The sequence below is a fragment of the Pteropus medius genome, unplaced genomic scaffold (genome assembly GCF_902729225.1).
Source record: "Pteropus medius unplaced genomic scaffold, Ma_sr-lr_union100, whole genome shotgun sequence".
Classification (NCBI taxonomy): Eukaryota; Metazoa; Chordata; class Mammalia; order Chiroptera; family Pteropodidae; genus Pteropus; species Pteropus medius.
Window position 1 is genome coordinate 9,818,819 of NW_024354502.1, and position 18,593 is coordinate 9,837,411.

At 35.5% G+C, this 18,593-nt stretch overlaps 1 protein-coding gene across 8 annotated transcripts in view; it reads left to right on the forward strand.

Annotated features, from left to right (window-relative positions):
• The window catches only part of TRPS1 (transcriptional repressor GATA binding 1), a 233,596-nt gene that overhangs the window by 45,020 nt on the left and 169,983 nt on the right, over positions 1-18,593 (forward strand). For all 8 annotated transcript variants that reach the window (XM_039853820.1, XM_039853824.1, XM_039853818.1 and 5 more), the window contains one exon: positions 12,875-14,004. In XM_039853820.1, coding sequence (XP_039709754.1) covers positions 12,875-14,004 — 1,130 coding nt within the window. The remainder of the gene's footprint in view (positions 1-12,874; positions 14,005-18,593) is intronic.

Here is an 18,593-nt window from a genome sequence, read left to right on the forward strand (position 1 = left end):
AGGAATGACATTTGAGTTCTTATATGCATGTTCCCAATACCGAAGGGGGAGCCAGGTACATCCAGCAGAAGTGATGGACACACTTCATAGCTCTTTCATCCAGTGCGTATTCAGAGTTGTCTTTAGCTGCTTATCGTGGACATTAATCCTCCTATTTCTATTTTATTGGGAAAAGTCTTTTCATAGAATTAGCTAGGCTTCATATTTCTGGACAAATTTCGAAGTAATTTGATTTTTTGCACAGTCTTCCAGAAATGGCACTAATCTTTATGATTCTACGTGATAGCAGTTCGTTCTTTGTTCTAGTTTTAGATGATAAATCTTTTGCTATAGCCTTTCCTTCAGGGAGGGTCTTTCTGTTGTCTTGGATTAAGATTAATTTTATACTCAGCCCGATGTCAGATTAGACTAGATTTAGGTCATATTGATGATTGCAGAGATATATTCTTGAAAAGGCAACATAATTGCAAGTGAAAATTTGGAAATAAAATTTTACTGCGATTCAAAAGAAGTCAGTGTGATTGTAAGTACTAGGGACACCAGAATGACCTTGTTGTGGGCCAATAAAGCATTCCCTTCTGCATTTAAGGAAAATAGTAATTTATGAAAGCATTTAGTAGTAATTTAGATTTCTACTTTTATTAAAACTGGCATACCTTTTTGATCTACTCTTCTGTCTTTAGTTTATGGCATATGTGAAATGAAAAAAAAATTACCATTTCAAATAGAATGAACTGCAGAACTGGCTCTAAAGAAATTTATTTTTTTCATTTTAGCAATTTTTAGTGTCGTCAAAACTAATGGTCAGCTTGAGTAAAATGTATTAGGTTCTCTTAGAATCTGTAGCTTTTTATTATATTATTGGGCCAGGAGATTTCAAAACATTAGGTTTAATATTAACCTTCTTTAGGAGTGATTACTAGAAGTTTCAGAGAACTAAGGAAATCACATTACACTTATTTGACTGCCTAAATTTCTTAAAATATTGGTCATTTTTATCAGCTCAGCAATGACAGTGCACTTGATCTAGACCTGTCTATTGGCCTAGTGCCAATTAAGAAAGTCAGGCAAAGGGATTATAAATAAGAGGTAGTGTGGACATATTTGCAGTCCTTGTAAGAAGAATCAGAAGAGAAGTTTCTAAGTCTTTTTAAAATGCTAGAATGGCAATCTTATCACTTTAAGAGAGGTATAAAAAAGAACTCTTAAAAAGCCAATTTCATCTTTGTAAAGCTCTCTTAAAAATTCCATCTTACTTTGTAAATTTCCACAAATAGAATTATTTCTGTGGAGCAGCAAATTAAGCCAACATAGTTATTATGCATGAAAGCTTCATGCTTTGAACTGCTGTCTTATTAAAGATCATTTCACTGTCTTATGTCAGGTACACTCTGCTGTCAAACTATGATTGGAAAGCAAATACGTGTTTTAGATAAAAGGGTTAGAAGTGAATAATGTCAGTATGTGAAATGGTGTTTTATAATTAGCAAGTAATACAATGTTAATACCTGGATTTCCGGCTGGGGTTTCAGTTTGTTCACTCTGGGGACGACTTCTGAGAGAAACTGATCTGGGCTGTCAGAAAGGCTCTAAAATGAAGATTACTAAGGCCCATAGTTTGGAAGAATTCAGATTTTTAAACACACTTCCATTTCCCCCAAACAGTTATTTGTTAGGATCTTAGTTATTTATAGAAAAGTTTATGTTTGGGTGGAACGAGCTGGACACTTTTCCTGGGCAGTGATTTTGGAAATAAAACAGATGTGTGAGCTATCTGAGTTTGAACTAATAGAACTAGAAATAAAACAGCTGATCTTAGACTACCCTGCTGACTGACTCCTTGCAACAAAACACAGGAAAGACAGAAAGTGGTAGGAGAGAGCACACAGGAAGATATTCCTGTTAAGATCAATATTTTTCCAAAGAGAAATAATAAGGCTGAAAACAGAAAAAAGCAATCTGTGGAATAACTGGGTGATGATTTCAAAGAAACAATTGGATTTAGAAACAAGTCTAAAGAGAGTTAACTTTCTTCAAATTAGGAAGAGAACACTAAATATACTTGTAGGCTGAATGCTAATCTCGAATACTTTGCACATGCACCAGATGTTGATGCAGAAATATGTCTAAAGATAAGTAACTGATTAATATTTTTATGCTGAAATAAATACTGAACAGCTTCCCTATATGCATAAACTGAATAAAAGCACATCTGAAATTCCCCTTTTTACCCACACGTCTGTCTCTGTCGCTGAAATGCCGTTTGAGAGCTTCTTTCCTTGGCGTGGTGACTGAAAGCCGTGGGAGATAAAATGCTGACTGTAGAATTTCTTTAGTGCAATTTTGTCAGAAATTTATAGTAAGTTAATGCTTGTGCGTATTCTGATAAAAAGATGTTGGTAAATATGAATATTGCAGACAATCATTCAATTTTAGGAATTATTTATTGAATCTGTAATTTAAGCTAATTGAAGTAATAGATGAGCAATTCATTAATCTTTTTCAATTAAGCTGGCCTTTTTTTTTTTTTTTTTTTTTTAAAACATACAGGACAGTTGGTGGTTAAAGATAGATTTATGCTATTTTAGGCCAAGAAAAAAAGGAACAGGAGACAGAATAGAAGACTTAAGAACGCTATGGCTTTGATCTATATTTTGGTTTGACATGGATGATTTTAAATAATTCGAACTGACTTGAGTGCACACATGAGATATACAGTTGGGGAAAAAAAATAATTTAAACAAATTTTAAGATTTCCAGTTCTGAGTTCAGTTGGGGGGACTAATTGAAGTTTAGACATACTTGTACTGACAACATCCACTTCTGTGTAAATTTTATTACAAGCAATGAAATCAAAGAATTACAAAGTTGTGAAAATAGTGTCAAATAACAGCTTTTCTTTGTACTGCATGGTAGACAGAGGCCCAGCTGGATAATGGGGGTCACTTTAAAGAGCCATCATCAAACCAGGATCATTTTTTTGGAGTCTGTCAAATTCAAATACTCCAAATGCCACCTTGAGGTGCATACCTAACCCTGAAATCAAGAGAGGTGGATTCTGCACCAAGGAAAACAAGAAAAGATTAATGGCTGGCTTAGGTTGGTCACTTTACTGGGATGTTAGTTTTTCAATTTTTTTAAATCTTCCCTGCTTCTTTTATCAATTATTATGCTTAAATTGTAAAAAAATAATGGACATGGCATGATTCGTAAGCCCTTCGTATAATTTTTACTACCTGTATTCAACCTTTGAGGCTCACATAGTGACCAATAATAGGACAAGAGACTGAGTTCTTCAAAAAGTAATTACAGCTTCTTTCTTTTTAATCTGCTTTCTTATGCTTATATTTAAACCATTGCTGAACGGAGGCCTGCGTTGTTAAACACGGATTTTGCTGTTTCATTAGGGCTTAATGTGCTGTGCATTAGGGCGTTTGCCTCATCTTTATGAGGGAGCCTTAGCCCTCAGACCAGGTTAATAAAAGTTGGAGTCCTGTCTAGTTGTGCTTCCCACGGGAAAGTGTTTTAGCTATCCCAAGTTTATAAACGCTCACGATGTATCTGTTGCCTTTTCATATTACTAAACCTTTTCTGTTATTCTGCTTTATCCAGGACTCCAAGAAGGTAGCTATCAGGTTCCAGCTATTAAATTCATTTTGGCCGGTGATGAAATTCTTAGGTTCACAGAAGAATGTCACTATTAACTTACCAGTGACTGTCTTGTGTTTGATCTTGGAGCACTACATTTCTGTTCTGTAAATATTTTTATCGGAGTTGCACAATATGTCATGTTAGAAGCAGGAAGAACAGATTTTAGAGATAGGAAGTCATCTTTTGTATTTGTATTTTCAACATATTTAACTCTACGAACTTTATAGATCTTTAACATATGCCAGTATATTCATTTGAACAGGGGGTTACAGTTTGGTCTGGAAAAAAAAAAAAATTCAGGGAACATTAATCTCATTTTGAACTGTTTTGACTTTTCTTGAATTTTACTTCCAAATATTTATTTTTTGCCTCGCAGTTTCCTTTGATCTGGAGTAGGAGGGAAGTTGTAGATCTTAGCAGGTTCTGTTTCTTTGTTTTTCTGAGCCGAGGATGATTGCACTTTTAGAACGACTGGTGAATGAGACTTTAATCACTTCAGACTGCCTGTGGAGTACAGAATGTTTGGCATATGAACCCATACTTATTTTCAAGACTGTGTCTCTTTAACAAGTAATAAAGTGTACAGAATAAAACATATGCTCACTCTAAGGCCATAAAACAAAGCAAAGTTCTGGCATTTACCAGGTTATTTTCATCATGGAGATAGCCAAACTGGATAATATAGTCATCCGGGTAGAGTGGAGTAGTTTGACCATCCTCAGTAATCCTTTTACCTGCAGGATGGTTAAATCTCCATTTGGCTTTGTTTCATGAGAGTCAGTAGGGTAAATGTCTATTCTTCTTTCATTTTGGTTTACTCTGCTATCCTTTAAAGAACATGTATCGCTTTCTTGAATGTCAATATTTCTCTCTAGGCAGAATGTTTAGAAGAAGAAATGGCTATCAGTGCATCAAATCAAATTTAACATTATTCAACTCTTAATAAACATTTTATCCTCTAATGGCCTGCTTTGCTAACCATATCAAGTCAGCAGATTATTCAGTGCTTTTTGCTTCTTGAGTCATTGTAATTACAGCGCACGTGCAGCTGTTGGAAACATAGAAACATAAGTAGTGTCCTGATCCCAGGAAAGTTTGGAGAAAAAGAGTTGTTCCCTTTCATTTTTACATTTCTTTCATAGAGTCTATTTCTAAGAATCATTAGACCATAGAATTCCTTATCATATGATTCTAAAATTTCAAGTGTTAATATTTTCAGAATATCTGAAAAGATCTTTGTTTAGTTTTAATTGGAAGTCAAATGTAAAATTTATTTTTCTGTATTACTTTTAATTTGATCTACACTTCTTTCATCTATTAGCTTACTTAATTAAAATTACACATATGTTCTGTTTATTTTTTCCAATTTTGGATGTACTTCTAATAATAACTAATATTTATTAAAGGTTTCATATGTGTATATGTAGCTCTAAGCTCTTTACATATATTAATTAACTCATCTTCATAAAAACCCTTGAAGTAGACACTACCATTATGTCCATTTTTAAAAAATGAGGAAACAGGCATAGAGGAATTAAGTAACCTGCCCAAGATCACAGAGTTGTGTAAGTGGGGTAAATGGGATGTAAACCAGGGTAGAGAGTCTGTAGAAGCCTGTCTTTACAACCAATATGGTATATTGCCTTCCCAAATATAGGACTGAGTTTATTGGAACTAGAAGAGCAACGGAAGATAGACCAACTGCATATAAGGGAGGAGATAAAAGACTGGTTATACCCAATGTGTGAATCACATTGATTTTGGGGACTTGAGTGATTTCTCTGAGATTGTCTCTTATCCAGTCTGTGTAGCGTAAGGCTGCCTTATTTGAACTTACTATGCTTATAATTGAAATCACTGAAAAGCAAATTAATTTTGCTGATGTGCCTTGTTTTTAATTACTGTGATTCATTTTCACTGGTAATTTTGCTACAGAAACTAGTTTTGATAGACTGAGCAAGGGCCAAATTTTGATTTAATCAATTAAGGATGGTACAATGTTTTATCCTCAAATTAAGGAACATTTCATCCATGTATTTGATTTCGTTTATAGCCCCCTCATTTGGAGCACTTTGCTTTAGGAATGTATGATTTAATATGTAGCCTGAGAATTGTATTCTCATGTTTTGGTTAACTAGGCACAATCTAGTTTGTTTTTTCTATGAAGATTAAATTCTAAGGAAATACACCCAGATCTCATTAATATTTTCCAATGTTGTTCAATCAAAGTTTCATCCTTGGCCTAAGAATGAGTATGGGAATGGGTGTAGAGGCAGCGAAAAAATCAGAACACCTTTAGAGTGTCTAATTTGAGTGTACTGCAAACCCCACCATGCTTGGAGCTGTACAGTTTCCTTGGGTAGTGTGGGCTGCAGTGAGGAGCTTGAGAATTCAGGATTTGTTTACTTGCCTAGCTGTTCTCCTTTAATATATGGAGGACCTGTTGATGTACGATTAAGGAACACTTGAATTCTTTCATTAGTCCAGTAACATTTGGGAATCACATAATCAACAGTGGTTTGTTCTACGACCCGCTTTTCCAGCTGAGGGGATATAGCTCCACCTTGATATTCCATTGGCACCTCAAAGTCAACACGTGTAAAACTGCAGTTGTTAGCTACTCTCTGGAAGAACTTTTTTTTTTTTTACCTTCCTTGGTTCTATTCTCCCATTTTCAAGTCTGCCAGGCTGGAAACGTCAGTTCCCCAGAATTTCTTTCTGACAAGTGTCTCTCCCCAAATAATCAAGTAGTTTTTCTCAATCTTCCCTTCTTTATTCTTTTGCTGCTGTTGCCCTTCATGTTGACTGACTGCATTCTTACCGGTTTCTTTGTTTATTTTCTTTCTCTTTCTGTTCCCTTCTGTTCTCTTCTTTCCCCTTCTGTTCTTTTTTCTATTCCTGCTTCCTGCCCTCCCTTCTCTTCTTTCCTTTTGTTTCTTTTTCTTTCTGTTTTTTTTTTCTCCTTCCTTCCTCCTTCTCTATCCTTCCTTCCTTGCACTTTCTCTTTCCTGTTTGTCTCCCTCCCACCCTCCCTCCATTTCTTTAATTTTTAAAAATTATAGATCGGTCTTCTTACATTTTGTAGGAAGTATAGGTCTACTTTCTATAAAAAGTTTATCATTCTAATTACATTTGTATAATTAAATACAGACTGTCCGATAAGACACGACTTTTCCAAATTATCTCTTAACCCCACCCAGTCCCCCTCTACATTTCCTGAGAGCGACTTGCACTGTTTCACCCTCATTTCTGCTTCCTTCATTTTGTTTCCTGCACCTGAAAAACCTTTCCATAATCACTGTCTTTGAGGCTCATCTCAAACACCAGCTCATCTGTCCACAGCTGGGTCGTCATCTCCTTCCGGAAGCCAATGCCAACCTGTCAGTGTCGATTAGGTTTCTTCCTCTGTGTTGTCATGGAGCTTGGTATATCTCTCAGCAGAAGCCCATGTTCCACTGTTGTCATCGATTGACTTGTGAACTTTCTGCAATAAACCACAAATATGTTGGGGTTTTGAACTACGTCACTTTTGTGTGTATCCCCAGTGCTTGGCACATAGTAGGTATGCAACAAAGCATCCTCCCCTGGAGGAAAGATGTTCCATGGTAATTCGACTCTCTGTTTGCTCCATTAAGACACTTTAGAGCATACGTGTAATTTTTATTGATCTCCGTTATGAGCCAGCGGCAGTGGTGAGTCAGTGCTATGGGAAATGCACTCAACTTTATAATTCACTCGCACTGCACTTTTTTTGTTTCATTTTGCATATTCTCCCCCGAAAGATTGTCTTCCAAATTACTGAGACTGACTTTAAGATTTATTGGTATTCTATCAGCCCAAATACTAAATAACCATAGATAATTAGTTCAGTATTCTGCTGAGTAAAATGAGAAATCCAGTTGGGGGTCAACTGTTTATTACTATAGTCCAAAAAGCTGATGATTAAAAAAAAAATGTGTGCAAATAAAAATATGCAGTATTTTACCTTTAAATGTGCCCCTTATACCAATTTAAGTTTTGGTCCCCCTCCCACCAAAATTAGTTGGCTCTTATAAATTCTAATGAGGAAGGTGTTTATTCCAATTATTCCGGTGACATAAGAAATAGGCTATATGACATGAGCCTGAGATGATTGGCATCTAATTAGTTTTGTTACTGAACATTTTAAACATTAATCTCCACCAAAGGTACGTCACTGAGGAATATGATATGCTCCAGTGTTTTTTGAAGTACTGTACAATGCAGAAGTATTCCCTGCTTATATTAACACATCAGTTCTGACTCTAGTTATTTTCAGCCAAGATCTTATATATTTATTCACTTGATTTGTAACTTCAGCATTTGAACAGTGATTTTAAAAAATAACTCAGCATTTTATTGTCAAGGTTTTACTTTTTTGACTATCAGCCCATAACTTCAAGTCTTCTTAAATTAGTACCCTCCTAATCGTCTCTGTTGCTATCAATTATAGTACTTGAAAATGAACCACATCTGAGGAAGAGTTTGTGTTTAGTTCAAACAACTCTTTTTGTTCCATTGAATGTAAGTACATGTCATTTTAAGAGTTTTCAGGCTTTAAAAAGTCTTTTTCTTTGATATGTTCTTTTAGATATCATTCATACTCGTTTTTGTTCCATGTTATTAAGAGGCAAAGAATAAATTGAGGTTAAAGATCGTGAAAAAAAGCCAAACTTATATTTTTAATTTTTACATTGAAACATTTTTGTGAAAAAGACATATGCATATAATTTATAAATGAAAGTCATGCAATACTACATGGAAGTAATAGTTTTTAAAACTAAGTTAAAATAGAATAAAAAGTCATCATGCCCTCAATCATTGAAGAACAATTTAATAGGTATGTTGGGTGTTTCTATATAACTGTAATTTATAAGTGAATGGTTATTTGATTTTGGACGAAAGATAGATTTTGTCCTATTTTTTAAAGAAGCCCATATATGTCAGGTTGAGTCAATAATAATGGGGCCATGAATTACTATCGCTTCCTTATCCCAGGTAACTCAGGGCCTTAGTGAGTAATTTCTCTCTGTGCTCAAATCTTCTATAATGAGTTCATTCATTCAACCAGGATGTATTGAGCCCCTGCTTACTTCCAAAGATAAATAGAATACCACCCTTTTAGTCCAAGAAGGAATAAATATAACAGAATCATCAGCTTAGTAATAACAGCATAGAACTTTTTTATTTACACCTAAGATTTCTAGGAGTCACAAATTTATTACTTTGTCGCTGTATGACTTCACCATTTTCCCTCTATTAAGTCTACTTGCTGGCAGGGTAAATTAAATTAAATAATTCATTTTATTAAATAATAATCCAGCATATGTAACTAGCACTGTAGAGTGTGCTGTCTAATATGGTATTCGCTAGCCACATGTGGCTATTTTAATTTCAGTTAATTAAACTAGGTTAATGAAAAATTCATAAAACTACCTGAATTTAAAAGTCACTTCCTCAATTGCCCCAGTCCTTTTACAAGTGCTCAGTAGCCAATACCATACTGGACATGGTAAACTACAGAATGTTTCCAGCATCCTAGAAAGTTCTCTTGGGCAACACTGATGCAGAATTTGCAAATCACTTTTAGGTACATTTACTCACCTGACCCTCAAAATAATCCTAGAAAGTAGCAACATATGTAATATAAAATATATCCATGAAAATGAGGAGATTGAAATTTCAAGAGGATAAATAATGCGCCTTTCCATAGAATTTAACTTATAGAACTTCCCTTGGGAGCAAAGAAACGCAAGTAAAGATAAATGCAAATGAATAAAGGATTCTATCTATAAATTATGATCTTCCAATGTAATATAAGTAACTTAAAAGCAGAAATGTGGTCTAGCTTGTTTCCTGTTGTAACCCGATATTTATCACAGAGATGGCACAAGTTAAAAGGTAGCTAATGATTGGATGAATGAATAATTGTAATGTTTGGTCCAAATAGAATTTACAGTTTAATAGAAATTTAAAAATGTGGATATCCATATCAAAAGGACTACTGGATTAATGGATTATAATCAAAGATCTGGTTAGCAAAAAAAGAAAGATTGAAATTTATAATCTTTATACTGCTTGTGATCTCTTTTTAAGTATAATCATAGGTAGGAAACGATAAGTTGTTCCTGCTCCTTGCTTGTTTCAACCATTTGAAAAGTTTGAAGTAATTCTTTGAATGTGTAGGCACTGTTTCTTGGCAATAACATGCAATAAATTCTTGCTGCACACACTTATTTTGCATAACTGTTCTTGCTGTATATTTGTGTTCAACCTAGAAAATAATTATTTTAATTAACATAAGTGAGTCATGAAAATAAAGTGAATATCCTTAATAGTCTTAGATATGGCCTCCTAAAATAATAAATCATGTTTTATTTTTAGAATAGCAATAAATGATACACATCAGTTCTATTTCACCATAGCTTAAATGTACATCTCTTACAGAGAAAGTATAAAAATGGCCAGAGGTAGCCTTTAGATCTTCCTCTTGAAAGAGAAAAGGAATAGAACACAGTGATTATGTCTTCCAAAGCTGGCTTTATAAGGTGTAACATATGTAATGCTAATATTACGTTAACATTTAATAATATAAATACTAATATGATTTACTGCTGTTTACCGAGAAGGCAAAGTGGATGTGTCAGTTTTGTTGTTTTTGCCATCACATGAGACTTTTGACTTTGTTTGTTTATTTGAGTGGTTTTGAAAGAACAGTTAGTAGTATGAAGGCACTCATCAGCATAAAATATATAATCATTAAAAGCATCCTAAGTAATGGAATTGGCTGATTTTCCCTCCGTAGAAAATACAACTTTTAAATACATAGACACCACCAACTTAAAAGATTTAATGCAGTCATTATAGTAGCTTAGTTTATCCTAAACCAAAATGCCTTACTGGCAGGTGGTTTTTTTTGTTGTTAATATGAAATGGCTTTCTTTTATGGTCTCTTCAACCTGATGGTAGTCATTCTTTGCCCGGATTTTCTGATTTTTAAAGTTGTCGAATACCACAAAGAATGTTATGGTGCTTAGTAATAATTTAAAATCACTTCAAAATTGTATGTTTGGGGATTTCTTAAGACTCTGTGTGCTCTTTGTTCAGCCTTTTCAATGTGGACATGGAGCATGAGACTTGAAGATTGCAAAATCAGAGAAATAGTGATGATGTGTCGTGGTTTCTCAGGCATCCCATTCCACAAGCAGAAGTTAAAAACGTTTCATATTAGGAAGCCTGACAACTCTGAAGCAATGTGGTAACTAAAATGAGCAGATTTCCATCTCTAGATTACGTGAACTAGCTTTCTTTGCTTCCATTAGAGAAGAACAGGGGAGACTTTCTAAATTTGCCTGTACTGATTCAGGTTGAAGTCCCTGAACAAAGTGCCTGAGTTGATGGCATCCCATTTAAATGTTTTGTTTTGTTCTTGAAAAAAGGTTTTGCCTCGCCTCCAGCGAAGTGGGAAATAGATTGAGGAATTTTGTGATATTATGCATTGCGTTGCGGTGCAGATTTTAGTCACTGTAGCAACTGAAGTGCTAGGTTAGAGTGGCGAGTAGACTGTGTCCTCACGTGGCCTGATGCTGACATCTCTCACACCGCTGATTGTCAGGTGCTGCCTGGGTGGGTGCCCTCATTCTTCCTAGATGATGCTCTGCTGTTGACAGGCTAAAATCTGTGTGCTGGCCATGGTGGATATAGACACTGTCAACAGTGAAACACTGTCATCCTTCAATTAAAGGCTGTGGGAGACCTTCATAAATTATTATCTTAATGTATAGTAAATGTTGAGCTTTTCTTATATATTTCCTAACATTGTAATATTGGAAACAAATTTAGAGGTTGTCCCAACTAGAGAAGCTGTTGTTCAGAGAGGCTAAGTAATTCGATCGAGGTCACACCTCTCTTGAAGCGGAAGAGTGGACTTTCATCTTAGTTCTGAGCAATGGAGGTACAAACAAAGCTCTCACCGTGCTAAAGTAAGAGTATTTGCATATTAAGTAGAACGCTTTAAATGATTTTGAGATAGTTGAGACTTTTCATGGAGCGATTTAGACATGAGCAGTGATCACACATGTCAGTTTTGAGCAGCTGTTGAAGAAGGCAGAACACGATTATGCCACGTGCTTAATCTGTTACATCTGGTTGCTGGAAAAATTCAAAAAATTTCTGATAGTTGGAAGAAAGCATTTCTCCCTCCATGGTATATTTCACTCAAAACCTTTATTTTAAAACAGGAATTTTGGCTGCTTGGTGGTGGCACGTAGTTAAGCAGCCCGTTGAGGTGCTCACTGAGAAGGGAGAAAGTTTTATATAAAGTGCCCTTCGAACGCCTTCACTGCCTGGATGCTATACAAGTTTACAATTTCTGGTAGAAAGCAGAGCTGCAGTGATTTTTGTGATAGAGTTATTTTATTTCGGCCTTTGAACATCCCCATCACCCACTCTTGGAAGGGGCCGGGCCTTTGCTATGAGACAGTGCCTTAATCTAATAAGATCCTGTTTATCTTTGTTTTCTTCTTTTCATTTGTCCTACACTGGGAAACATTTTAAACCTTTATTTCGGTCCTTCTTCACTAAGACTTCAAGCCCACTGTATTCATTCCGTTCTTAGTCTAATAGCACGCGCTTGGGCTTTATTTACAAGCCATTTTGTGTGGTTATTTTAGCACCATTATTTTACCCCCCCGAATGAACTTCATCTTTGTCTGTAGTCTTATTGCTGTAGAAACTGCACAGAGGATTTCCTTGGAGAATGTCTGCATTGAGTAATCTCTAAGCATCTGCCTCTGGTTTTGACAGCAACCCTTAGCTTTGTGAGAAGAAATCCCATGTGATTTGGATGCTTCTGCAGACACTAGATTTGAAGGAGGTAGTAGTAAAATCTACTTCACTGAACATTGTTTTTTTTTTCTAAAAAGTATATATTATTAAATCCTTTGAAATAGAGATAGTTCTTTTATTACCTACCTTCATGTGATATTTTGACCACAAATGTTTAGCATAATGAGCCTCTCATAGAATAGTTATTGAATAATGAACAGTGAGTTTATTTGGCTCTGATTATTGAAGTGGTTTCATAACAAGGAGAATACTGTTGTATTTTTTGATGTGGAATACTTGACAGTGTCCCCACCTCCCTGCTACAGAGAATGTCAAATTAACGATACTTTCAAAGTAACATCCATCTCTTCTATACCAGGTCACTTCAGGTGGAACATTCATTGGCATTGGACGGAAAACACCAGATTGCCAAGGAAACACCAAGTACTTCCGCTGTAAATTCTGCAATTTCACTTATATGGGCAACTCATCAACTGAACTAGAACAACATTTTCTTCAGACTCACCCGAACAAAATAAAAGCTCCTCCCCCCTCCTCTGAGGGTGCAAAACCTTCAGAGAAAAACTCTAACAAATCTGTGCCTGCACTTCGATCCAGTGATTCTGGAGACTTTGGGAAGTGGCAGGACAAGATCACAGTCAAAGCAGGAGATGACACTCCTGTTGGCTACTCAGTGCCCATCAAGCCCCTCGATTCCTCACGACAGAATGGTACAGAGGCCACCAGTTACTACTGGTGTAAATTTTGTAGTTTCAGCTGTGAGTCATCTAGCTCACTTAAACTGCTAGAACATTATGGCAAGCAGCATGGAGGAGCGCAGTCAAGCGGCCTTAATCCAGAATTGAATGACAAGCTTTCCAGGGGCTCTGTCATTAATCAGAATGATTTAGCCAAAAGTGCAGAAGGGGAGCCAATGACCAAGGTGGAGAAGGGCTCTAGTGGGGCTAAAAAGAAGGACTTCTCCAGCAAGGGAGCAGAGGATAATATGGTGACAAGCTACAATTGTCAGTTCTGCGACTTTAGATATTCCAAAAGCCATGGCCCCGATGTAATTGTAGTGGGGCCACTTCTCCGTCATTATCAGCAGCTCCATAACATTCATAAGTGTACCATTAAACACTGTCCATTCTGTCCCAGAGGGCTTTGCAGCCCAGAAAAGCACCTTGGAGAAATTACTTACCCATTTGCTTGTAGAAAAAGTAATTGTTCCCACTGTGCGCTCTTGCTTTTGCACTTGTCTCCTGGGACGGCCGGAAGCTCAAGAGTCAAACATCAGTGCCACCAGTGCTCGTTCTCCACCCCTGACGTAGATGTGCTCCTCTTTCATTACGAGAGTGTGCATGAATCCCAGGCATCGGACGTCAAACAAGAAGCCAACCATCTGCAAGGATCGGACGGGCAGCCGGCTGTCAAGGAAAGCAAAGAACACTCATGTACCAAATGTGATTTCATTACCCAGGTGGAAGAAGAGATTTCCCGACACTACAGGTAAGCCATATAGGGGGGGAACGTCAAGAAATTGATGGAAAGAATCCAGGGGGCTGATTCAGACGTTGTTGGGAATTTGTGGTGAGTAGAGGAAGTTACAAGACAAGATCATATGAAAGATCATTCATAAAACTGCAGATTATGGATTTATAAATGTGATAACTGTAGATTTTAATTTGGCCACTTGTTTCAGATCATTTACTCTTCTGTTTCATACCTGTTTTATACTATTTACAGAGTGTATTTTACAATCCGCAGTGAAGCTGATAACAACGTAGTGTTTACTAATTTACCAAAATTCGTTTATTTGTCCTTGCTAAGTATGGCTCCATATTCAGTAATTTTTGATGGAGCCTCTCCCAAATAAAAGGTGCCACTATCATTTGTTCTATTCTCTATTCCAAAGGAAATAATCAGTTTGAGAACATGTGGCTCGTTTTTCTTTTAAAATGAGATCATAATTTTTGTGCTTTAAAAAATGGAGTAACGCCATTGTTTTGCATACAAAATAAGCCGAAGGTGAGAATTCTGTAAAATGTGTGACTTTGGATTTCTGTACACTCGCTTCCCTGAGCTGGTAAAGCCGCTTCAGCAATTTCAGATTTGTAAACAAAATTAGTGTACATCAGTATGTTCTTCTTCTTTCACTCTATTTTCTTTATAAATGTAAAATTTCCCAATTTATCTTTCATACTTTCTAGAGAAGAGTTTAGGATCCACATCTTTGTTTCATTTATTTATTCATTCCTTAACGAATTAATTCTGAAAAGGTACATTGTGGCAGGCATTGATAATAAAAGAGGAAACAACAGAAACAGAGCCAGTGCTTTCATGGAACTTACAGTTTAGTGGGAGATCTTAACAGATCGTTATAAGAGTGATGAGTGTCATAAAACATGAAGCAGAGACCACTGTTTCAATGACAAAATAGTCCAACGTGGTAGATTAGAAATGCCACCATAAAGAAGCAGCATTTAAATTGAGACTTGGTTTTAAGTGGGAATTAGTTCAGCAAAACCCTGGTAGCAGTAGCATAGCGTGTTCAGGTACAACTTAGTGCTCATTGGATGCTTTCTTGTTATCATGTCTCTGAACATCAAAATAACGATCTTTATTCAAGATTTTTTAGTACTATTCCATGCACAGACTCAATATCCTACTTTAAAAATCTAATTATTTTAATTTTCACATCTCGAGATTTTCAACAGTTCTTCCCATTCCTTTAAAAAGTCGTGTGCTCAAACTCCTGTGTGTTTTCTCAGTCATCAGAAATGAAGCCATTCATGCCCAACAATAGGCTAATAATGTTGGATGTTAATTTGAAGGGCATCCTAATGTTCACAGTGCATCTGAATGTTCAGAAAACACTTCCTCGAGATTTACACTGTTTAATTTATAAGGTCAGCCCTAGGAAAGACACAGTCCTGCAATCAAATATGTTCACACTTGGCGGTGAGTGCTTCTGGCTTCTCTGATGTTAGCTGCATGTTAATTTTTTTCTGGAACTAGCAGACATTAGCTTTCTTCTGAGCTTTACTAGTGTACGTATTGTGTATGCACACTCGTTATGTGATATAAAAATTTACAGACTTACAAATGTACATGCATATTTGTTAGGTGATGTAAAAATTAGACCATCCATTCTTTTTTTTGAAGGAGGAGGCTTTTTCAGTCAGGAAATCAGCCCAACACACACACACACACACACACACACACACACACACACACACACTCACACTCACACTCACACGCTGTGATACATCTAGATACCAGATCACTTAGACGAGTGGTTTTTCTCAGGGAAGCTGAGGTTATTGCTTGAAAACCTGTCTGGAAAAATACTTTCTGTATGTTTTGGTTAAACAAACAAGAAAATTCCCAAGAAATAAAAGTATGAGTAAAAATATTACTGAATAATCTCAGAGTTTAGTTAATACCGAGTGATGAAAGTATCTCCAGAAGGAGGAGACTAGTCTTGTCTTGTTTACCTCTGTGCCAGGATGGCTAATAGGTGCTCAGTGAATATCTTTAAGTAAATGAAATCCCTGTGAATTTTTGACTTCACCATAGTTTGAATCAGCTGAGATCTCCATGGTAAGTTGCAGTTAAATCTTTGAATATTATATGGTCTTGAAACTCTTCTGAGGACCTTGAGTTTCACACAAAGTAACATTTGTCTATGCATTTTGGGTTTTAGTCAATCTCCCAGTATTTTATTAGATTAAAAAAATTGGACAGCACTTGTGCCTTGGACATTAAAATAGCCTTTTACTTATTCTTTAAACCTGATAGAGTTTGTGATATCCTAGATCTTTTAAGATGCTGAGTATATCTTCTAATCTTCTTATGAAATCTTATAAAATATTTGAAACTTAGAGAATTAAAATTTCAGAAGTCCCATATTGGTAAGAAAAAGCTCTATTGAAAGTTGAACAACAATGGAGGCTCCAGGGACAAGAAAGGAAATTGTCACATGGATGTTGAAAACAACATCCTGCTATCAAAGCATTTTCCCCAAATGCCACATTTTGAAGATAGTATAAAATGACAGGTTTACTATATTACAGTAATATCTTTCCAGTTAAATTTATATTTATTCATATTATTTATGTTGGGGAAACTTTCACCGTAATTCTGTTATTACTGTAGGATATTCTAGACTTTTGAATGTTTTATATACAACACTTACGGTGCAATAAAAAGGTAGTATAAGCTGAGACTTGTACAATATGTGAAATCATGTAGCTATAAAATAACTACAGTTGAGAAGCAGGAGAGTTGATTTAAAGCTATGAATGAAAAACGCTAAAATGCCAAAGAACTAGGCTTAACCTGTGTTGAACTGCAAACATTTCCATTCAGTAACTGGAACTTGGTCAGTTCTCTTTTCTTAATGTTTCATATTTATTTAGGATACACCTAGCTCACATCGTGACTGAATTATTATGTTCCACTCATAAATTTGTTCCTCATACTCCATTTATTTTATTATTTAATTTAACAGTGTATCCATGCTCCAGTTACCTCCATTCTCCTCATCAAAGTTTTCAGTGTTATGTTTCTAGAGTAAGCAGGACTATCTCCCTATAAAACAACTGTAGTAAATAAAACATACTTTTTAATGCTTTGCTAGACTTCCATGAATTAGAAAATTTCTGAAGCTTTTCTCTTCTCCCCCTCACCAAAAGTGAACTAAACTGAAACTGGAGAGAAGTGACTAACAATCATGGAACGTGAGGTTGCCAATATTGGTGTTGCAGTTGGTCAGGAGACTAAGTCTGGAGTCACTAGTGGAGAGAGTGTTCAGAATTGGGCTTTGACTTTAAACTGGCACCTTGAAGATGATTCTACATTAGTGCCTTCCTCTGATTCCTGTCAGAAGTAAACACAAATTTGTCTATAGGAGTGTACTCTCATTTTCACCTCCATGATAATTTTTGGCTTAAAATAAACCTTCTATGAGCTAACTATTATAAAAATTCTTCATATGGACAGAGATATAAACCACCATATGTAAAATCAGTAGAAAATGTAAATAATAGCTTTAGATACCCCGAGACTTCAGATATAGTAGTTTTCAGTTATAAAATAATAATAAATGTTTAAAGAAATGAAAATTAGACTAACAGATTGATCATAATATATGAGATTACACATGACCAGGAATAATCAAAAGAGAAATAAATTGTATTTTTTGAGTTGCAAATATAGTTATTGAAATATAAAACATATGGATAGGTTAAATAACAGTGAATGATAGAAAGCAAATGAGTTAATCAGAAGTTAAATCTGGAGACATTAATCAGAATATTAAGAGGGGAAGGGATGCTAACACAAGTATAGTAAGATATGAAAATATAATAAGCTGTTTTGACATGCATCTAATTAGAGCCCCAGAAGGAAAAAAAAAAAATATAGATAATGAAAGATAGGGAATTAGTATTTGAACAGATAATGGCAAAAGATTTTCTAAAACTGATAAAAGACATAAATAGACAGATACAAGAAAGCATAGCTTATACTAAGCAGGATATATACAAGTAAATTCAGTCAGAGACATATTGTTGTAAAAGTTAAAATGCCAAAGCAGAGAGGTCTTTTAGAGCAACTGGAGGAAAACAACGTAACCACTCAGAAAAGAGAATTAGGTTAACAGCCAACTTTTTATCATAATGGTAATGGAAGAGGTAGGGATACTACTCAGAGTTGCGTAAAAGAACAAAAAAGTCAACCTAATATTGTCTTTCAACTATCTTCCAAGAATAAGAGCAAAGACATTTTTACAAATGCAAAGAACAGAGAACATGAGTAAATTTAAACAACTGTAGAATGCCTATATATGCAGAAAAAAGGGACAGACTAAGATACTGGGTGATACTATTATGTAAGTTTGTGGAGAAAATGATCAGAATTAAGTTGTTCTAAGGCGCTTGAAGTGTCTAGAGTTAGTGAGTTAAGACTATTATGCATATTTGGAAAATTTTAAGGATAACCAATGAAAGAATAGGAAATGAGTACACGAATTCCAAAGCTATAGCAGGAAAAAAATGGAATAACAAAATAAAAAACACTCATAAAATTCAGTCTTT